The following is a 7,695-nucleotide window of genomic DNA, read 5'->3' as shown; positions in this document are numbered from 1 at the left end:
GGTACTTTGGTACATAAATAAAGAACAGAGCCATAGCCCCTTTCACCTGTCACAGCAATGGAGCCCCACTGAGAATAGAAGGATTGATCAATTTCAGAAATTTTTGTGACAACAATTTTCTATTGTTGGACAGGAGATAAAGGATCATCGCAAGAAAGTTTACACAACCAAATATTGCATATCAAAATTTTTGCCCATCAAATCAATGAGAGAAATCCACCCACAGGGAGGTCATAAATCTGAGCGAGTTGGGACAACACTGATCTCTTATAAAATCTTAGATTTTAAATTTAAGTAAAAATTTGTCAATAAGGGAATCCCAAAATATTGCCCAAAATTCTGACCAACCAAGCAAAATAAGATAAAACCTTTTGAGAATCATGTTTGCCTAATCTGCCACAGAGCGGAATGGTTACCTGACCATTTCTCAAGTTCAAAACCCCCCAGAGACAAGAGGTCGGATTTAAGCAATAAGGCATCTTCTAAGGTAATGAGAGCCATTCCTATAAGCACATGACTGAGAGGAATTTTATATAAAACAGGCATGCCTTCTGCAAGAGAAGCCACTTTGCTTTTCATAATGGAGGTAGTGAACTAAGCAGCACATAAACATTTGAAGGAATATCAAATTAAAAATCAGAAAATGGATTTTGCAAAACAGATTCCTTGAAACGAGCAGCAATAGGGAATGGGTTTGTTTAAAATGATAAATGCATTATCAACACTAATCGTGTCTCCAGAGAGCCCCAACATGCAGCTTGACAAAACCCTGAGGCTGTAGGGTACACCTGAAACACCGTTTAATTTATGGCAAACCACAGAAGAAAAAAATATTCAGGAGCTTAGCACATTTCTCAATAATAAAACTTAGCTGGCTGGCTGAATCATGAAGACCTTACACAATAACAAAATTATTAGGTGAGGTAAAAATCTCAAACTGTAAACTATACCTGTAATAGAAGAGGTAAAGTGCTCACAAGAGAGAATGACAATCGGCTGAGCTAAGATGTTTGAAGAAAGCAAAGGTTAAAGCAGAACTATTAAACCAAGTCCCATCAAAATGCAAAAATAAGTGAGGTCTTTTAATACATTTAGAATAGGTATTTTTAGAGTTGTAACAATTGAGAACTTCATCAAGTTTTTTTTTTTTTATCACTTATCTTTTGGGCGTAATAACATTTTTTTTTTTCTAAATGATTCCTACTGGGTGATGAGAAGTTTTTTGGAACTAGAATTATAACCAATGAAAGTGAATGTTTCACATAAGGTTTACCAATTTATACAAATTTGTTTTACATAGTAGTACTATGACATTTAATTAATTTTAAAAGAAAGGAAAGTGTAAATCATAGGAATTGAAATAAGCAAAAACAATTTTTACATCTAAAATTAAAATTAGAAAAGTTATTACTTCTATAGTTAAATTTAAAGTTATTTATTTAATATTTTATTATAATATTAGTTGAGCTACCCACAACTAATAAGTAGTCACTGACATCAATATTATAAAATAAAATGGAAATTTGAATGACTCAAGCAATAACAAATTAAATAAAGACAATGATAAAATGCAGGATTAAACATTAAAGGTATAATAAAATAATATACTCAATTTCCTACAAGTTGCATAATAAAAACTAAAACTCAAATTTTAATTTTAATAGGAATAAGGTTTAAGCAAAAACCTTATAATGGTGATCAGAAATTAGGATCACCCAACATAACATTCCACAAAATTATTTGTTTTGAATTATGTAACAATCATCACTAATGATTCACTGGTAGGCTATGATTTTTGGAAATAATTTTTCATTTTTAATTACTTTCACAAATCTATACTGAAAGCTTTAACCTTGAAAGAGAAATTCCTTCAAAAATATTTTTTTGTGGAAAATGCCGAGTCAGAATAATGAGGTTTCATTAGATCTCCCTAGATAAATATGTTATAGGACTTATAATTATACTTGAAGACTTTTTTACAATTATATAATTTTCCTTAATTTATAAAATACTAACACTTTAAAAATTCACAAATATTTCAAGATATAAAGGTGTGTGACTGGTTAAGAGAAGCTAAGTTTCAGGTATCAAGCAATTTTATGACAAATGTTAGAACAAAGGAACTTTCAAAATCCCTGTTTAGACAGATTTTCTAATTTTTTATTTAAGATAAATGCATTCATTTTCCTATATTATTTTAGTTTTATGGAAAATGAACAGGAGATATACCACATTTAAACAAATTCGTTTTTTATGTAGGAACCATTTCCGAATAATTTATATAATTTTGAAAACAGAAATTTTATTACGATTCTCAATGAAAAAATAAATAATTTCAAAACAGTATGAAAAATGAATGAAACTCCCATGAAGAATCACCACAATACTGCAATCCTTTACGAAATGAAAAATAAGTAATCAAAAAGACAAGTTTATCTTATAGTACTTTTCAACATTCTGGTATAAGATTATTTTGATTTAATAAGCTTTCTCTTGTATTACAGTGTAATTCATAATATAAAAGGTTAGAACGGTTAAGGTTTTATCTTTTAAAAAATTATAAATATACAGAACACTAATATAATGTGCCAAATCAATGGCAAAAGCTAATTTAAAGTTTTTCACAAAAAAACTTTTAAATGCTGAGAACCATTTATTTTTTAAAACATCGCTTCATTAATAACACCAACTAATTTCACCCAAAGGAGAAATGATAATGAAGAAAAGAAATAGAGAACAGTAGTCAACTCCATATTGGTTTCCTTTTTTCTGTGAAACTTTTAACACCTTCAGCACCATCTTTATGGGCCAAATTATCTGCCATTACTTTTCCACCTTTCCTAAAAAAAAAAATTGAAAGAAAGAGAGTATTACTATCTAATTAATAAAGCAAAGAGGTTTTAAGTATAATATATGTAGAATTACTCATAAGCAGCTTTGAGGTCCATTTCAACTTGTTCATAGAAAAACTTCTTTCCTAAGCTGATAACAGCATGACTTTTCTCAAGAATCGCACTTGTTATACAATTCACTTCCTTTTCTTAAATGGTAATAGGTCAAATAAATCTGTTAATAAATTGATAAACTTGAATAATAAATACAAACCCAGCAATAGAATACAATCAAACTACCTAATTCATCATTTTCAGTTATGCGAGAAACCAGACCTGCATTATAAGCTTCCTGAGCAGTAAGTGGGTGTCCTGTAAACAACATATAAGCTGCTGTTTTCCTTCCAACAGACCTCATTAGTGGTATACCGGGTGTTGAACAAAATATGCCAAAGGCTGCCCTATACAGTAATCACATTTATACCATAAATGCCAAGTCTTGATTGAAAATTGATTGAAAAACCAAAGTAAAAATTAATCTTTTTATAACTTGTTTTTTTTTTCCTATTCTCTAGAAAGATCTTGCTACGTGGAATAGAAGAAACAATAACTGAAAATAATTTAGGAAGAACTTTTATCTCTTCAATTCACAAAAATAAAATATATACTTCTGTAACTCCAAAAAACACTATGTTTACCTCTATATCCAAACAACTGAGCCTGTCTGCTACTCAAATTCAACACTATTTAATTTGTTTCCACAGTTCTTATTGTTTGAGTAAAGTTATTTTAGGTTTAGTAAGTATTGTTTTCATGATCAAACAAAAATTTTAATCAACTGACCACAAGAAAATGGACCTTTTCCATATGCAGTAGTGGAGGAAAAACATATTTCTGCCAGCTTTTGTATCCTTTGCTTCACATTCTCAACAATTTTGATGGATACATAATTGTCAAGGAGGCCAAGTGAAAGCAACCTTTAAATAGAAACTTAAAAGCTACAGAACTGCCTCATGTTGACAAATAAATAGTTAGGTGGAGTAAAAATATCAGTTAAGGAATTCCATTGTTAAAGGAAAAAACTAAAAAGATTGGAATATTAGGACATGAGTCCTTGGCTGGTTTAGGAAAACCCTATCTAGAATAAAGATATGTACCTCTATAATTTGAAATTTCTAAAACATAACCTTTTTTTTCCTTACACTATGCTTAACACAAAGTTATTTTTCATTTCTTTGAACTTCTAATTCAAAGTAGAGTTTGTTGCTCTATGGCATTTTAATAAATTTATTTGATATAGATTTATTAAGTCTAAAATTTTTAAAGATGTATTTTGATTATTTGGTAGAATAAAACAACCTTATTTATTTCTCCGTAAAGTTGAGATACTTTTATGTATAGCTTGGATAAGCCTGTTTATTCTCTCCAATCAAACTTAATTTTTAAAACTTCCCTTCTCCCTCTGCCCTTCCATAATTTATATTGTACTAGTGAGGAACTCCTTCCTAAGGGTGGAACTTCCACTTCCTCTCCTCATTTTCTTTCACATAATATTCATTTATAATATAACATAATCAAAAATATATTACAATTATAATGATGAGATGATAGTTGACCGTGGATAATATATAAGAGGAAACAATGATTGGGGATGTGGTCTGAGAATAACACAAATAAGTTTAAAAAATAGGTTTTTAACTTATTTGGGTTATTCCCTGACCGCACCTTTAACCATCTTTTCCTCATATTACAATTATGTTGGAAACAGAATACAGAAAGTATATGACAATAAAAATACAAGAAATGTATCTTGTATACATTGATTCATAAGTGGAATATTTACCCAATATTTTTTAAATAATATATTATAAATTTAAGTTACTACTGTATTTATTAAGGTTATGGGACTAGTGTCAGTTAAAAAATAAATCTACTTTTCAATATGAATATAAAAATTGAAAATTTTAAACATTTTTCAATTTTTTTCATTTAAACTGGAAGTGAGCCTTGAAGTAGTGAAAATATCAAAAGATTTAATTTGAAGCCATAGACAAAATATGAAAACTAAAATGAATTTGTAAGATGAGCAAGGAGAATATGGACATTATATCACTAAATATTTTTATTATATCACTAAAAAGATTTATATTGTTAAGTGGATGTAATTTTAATAATATAAAGTAAAGTAGTTGGATGTTGTAAAAACAATTTCATGTAAATAAAAAGTTTAAATTTTTTATTATAGTCACAGTTTGGTAATTATTCTGACCAAGTATAATCCCCTCTTAATTGAACTACAATAGGTCTTAAAATGCACTGCGATGCTAAAAGGGATAAAGGGAATTTTGATTCCATTTTAATTTGATATTGAATGTTTACTATAGGTTCTAACCCATATAAACAGAATTATGGTCGGCTGCTTAGAACACTTGTAGTAGAAGTCAATAATCGCATTATAATAAGCCAATATTAAAACCTAAATATGTGGGTGTTATACCAATGAACGGGGTTGTCAAAGCACAGCTACTTACAGGGTTCCATTAGGGTTCCATAGTTAGGCACCATGATCTTGTGCCAACACATAATGTTGGAGTAGCATTCAGTACTTTTACTATTATAATAATTACATCAATGGTTAATGATGAGCATGAAAACCACTGAATTCCTTTATCTAGTTACCCAGGAGTAGAGAAGGTCGATCTTTTGGTACAAACAGTAATATCACATTGAGCTATAAGTTGGCATCCAGCAGCTGCAGCTAGACCATCCACCGCAGCAATGACAGGAACTGGTGTTTGTACAATAGCCATCATCAATTCATTACAATCTTGAAAGACACTCCTGCAACTTATATCTGACTATTTACACAATAAAATAGTTAGATTTTGTGAGAAAGTGATGGATGGAAACCATATTTACATGCAATTCTTTAAGATTATGTCCTGCAGAAAACACAGGACCCTTAGCAGTTATGATAATACATCTCAAGTTTTTATTAGTATTATCCTTTGTAACAGCTTCTTTTAACGCCAAAACCATATTTTTTGAAAGGGAATTCCTAGAGCAAAACCAATAATAAACAAGATCATTAATATCATGTTATTTAGAAGAAAAACACTAATATAATTATTTATAAACCTCGTTTTGGTGTCATTCAAAACAATACGACGGATACCATTCTCTTGGGTTATTTCCAAATTAGGATGCATTGAAGAACATTTACGCTGGGACAACTTCAAAACAGACCATTTCAAATGACTCTGAAAATCCAAATCTCTACTTTAATGAATAGCCAGTAACAAGCTTAGCTCAATAATTAAAAATATTGATTATATATTTTCAAAGAGTAACAAATACCTTCAAAACGACAGGTAATACTCTTATACTCATCTTGGAAATACTCTTTTACTATTATCACTTGATAACAAGCAATTAGTTTGATAACAAACAGAACTACCAACACACTGCAGACGAAATTAAACTCTTAAAAAAGAAACATTATTTTGGCTAGATTTGATAGGATTTGTTGGAGTTTATTTTAATCCTTTATTTTTTACACCATCATTCAAGGATTGTGATTCAAGAGTTATTGGGTCATTCATTATTCAACGGGTTTATCTCTCGAATTCTTGGTTGGCTTCCATGCTATACACCACGCCAGCCTTGTTCCTCTTACCCTCACCACCAGCCGGAATTGGGAGGTACCATTCTCTGTTAGCCTCCCGGCTATTATGCCACTCATGTACAAACCCCCTTCAGCGGACAATGTTTTTCCTCATCTTATAATGCCATCAGGCAAAACAAGATAAAATGTAAATATGTGTTAAGTAAAATGTATATAATTGTAATTGCTTAAAATAAATTAATAGGAGGTTAGAATAAAAAATCCTCTTACCCACCACATGGAATGGTCCCTCCCCATTCTATATAAGTCGGCTATCATGGTATCACTGTAAAACCACCTTCAGCGGACCATGTATTCTTTCTTATAATGCCTTACGGCAAAAGAAGAAATAAAATTGTTAGGTATTTGTATATATATATATTTAGGTTAAGTCTTTTGTATATATTGTATTTTGTTTGTAAATAAAGATATTCTAGGAGGTTAGACAAGAAAAAAAATTCTATTACCCACTATGGATATCTCATATCGCTGCTTTGCTTGAATAATGGTTCATCTGACAAAAAAAAGATTTATTTTGGAATGGACGTGTTCCAAAATATTACTGAGGACTGGAGTTTCTTTTTCTACCGTGGTCCTAAAGTTAGCAGGGTTGTCAGTAATCACGGTAACCAAGGTACAATCTATAGAACACATCAAATTAAAAATAAATTAATTTTTTTGTCATATGTGCAAGTAGTAATATATACTTTTCTTTTGGCCTTCAAGCTATAAAGTCACGATTGACTATACCTTTCTCAACTACCATGGCCTTTACTTTATTTTTATTTGCTTATGTCTACATGCCATTTAGCACAGTTTTCTTTTCTGCTGCTTCTCTAAATAATTCATAATTTTCATAAACTTTAGATCAGTAAAACAAATTTTATTAACTTTTGGGTGTTTATTATCTCGTTACCTCAAGAATCAACATAACAATTACATGCGTAAGCCCACCCCAACGTGGGGGATATATGTGCCAGAGGACTCGACAATCCTCGCAGCTTATGCTCCGGAGTATCGGAGTATGAGCGCATGCGCTAACAGCCACTAACAGCCTGCTCCACGCGCGGAACCTCTCGTTTCGTAACAGGTATATTTTGTAACCGTTATCCTCGGAGTGTAAATGTTATTAATTCGAGTCAGGTAATGTTACTGATGGTCAAGAAAAAGAATGTAGTGGAAGGTTACAGTGCTGTTGTT

The 7,695-nt window shown here is 30.7% G+C and overlaps 1 protein-coding gene across 4 annotated transcripts; it reads right to left on the bottom strand.

The window, feature by feature from the left end:
- Positions 1–2,640: 2,640 nt before the first annotated feature.
- LOC106691215 (enoyl-CoA hydratase domain-containing protein 3, mitochondrial) lies at positions 2,641–7,129 on the bottom strand. Of its 4 annotated transcripts, none has more exons than XM_014436925.3 (7): positions 6,963–7,129; positions 5,970–6,091; positions 5,751–5,889; positions 5,511–5,689; positions 3,132–3,292; positions 2,926–3,040; positions 2,641–2,840 (listed from the first exon to the last, which is right to left on the bottom strand). In XM_014436925.3, exons 2-7 carry the CDS (start codon positions 6,038–6,040, stop codon positions 2,744–2,746), a joined length of 762 nt encoding a protein of 253 aa, XP_014292411.1. In that variant the 5' UTR covers positions 6,041–6,091; positions 6,963–7,129; the 3' UTR covers positions 2,641–2,743. The 4 variants fall into 4 exon arrangements, with proteins under 4 accessions (XP_014292411.1, XP_066905509.1, XP_014292410.1 ...); XM_067049408.1 differs by having other exon boundaries at positions 6,967–7,129; XM_014436924.2 differs by lacking the exon at positions 6,963–7,129 and adding an exon at positions 6,189–6,325.
- Positions 7,130–7,695: the final 566 nt, after the last annotated feature.

The sequence above is a fragment of the Halyomorpha halys genome, unplaced genomic scaffold (assembly GCF_000696795.3).
Source record: "Halyomorpha halys isolate HHAL.00 unplaced genomic scaffold, Hhal_1.1 Scaffold2160.1, whole genome shotgun sequence".
Classification (NCBI taxonomy): domain Eukaryota; kingdom Metazoa; phylum Arthropoda; class Insecta; order Hemiptera; family Pentatomidae; genus Halyomorpha; species Halyomorpha halys.
The sequence above is the reverse complement of the archived record's forward strand: the minus strand, read 5'-3'. Positions and strand labels throughout refer to the sequence as shown.

Excerpts from the sequence above, each read along its gene's own strand:
- LOC106691215 (XM_014436924.2), bottom strand. The coding sequence starts at position 6,221 with ATGAGTATAAGAGTATTACCTGTCGTTTTGAAG. Across the intron at positions 5,890-5,969 it reads TTGAATGACACCAAAACGAG|GAATTCCCTTTCAAAAAATA; the intron begins GTTTATAAATAA and ends GTTTTGCTCTAG. Across the intron at positions 5,690-5,750 it reads ATAATCTTAAAGAATTGCAT|TCAGATATAAGTTGCAGGAG; the intron begins GTAAATATGGTT and ends TTGTGTAAATAG.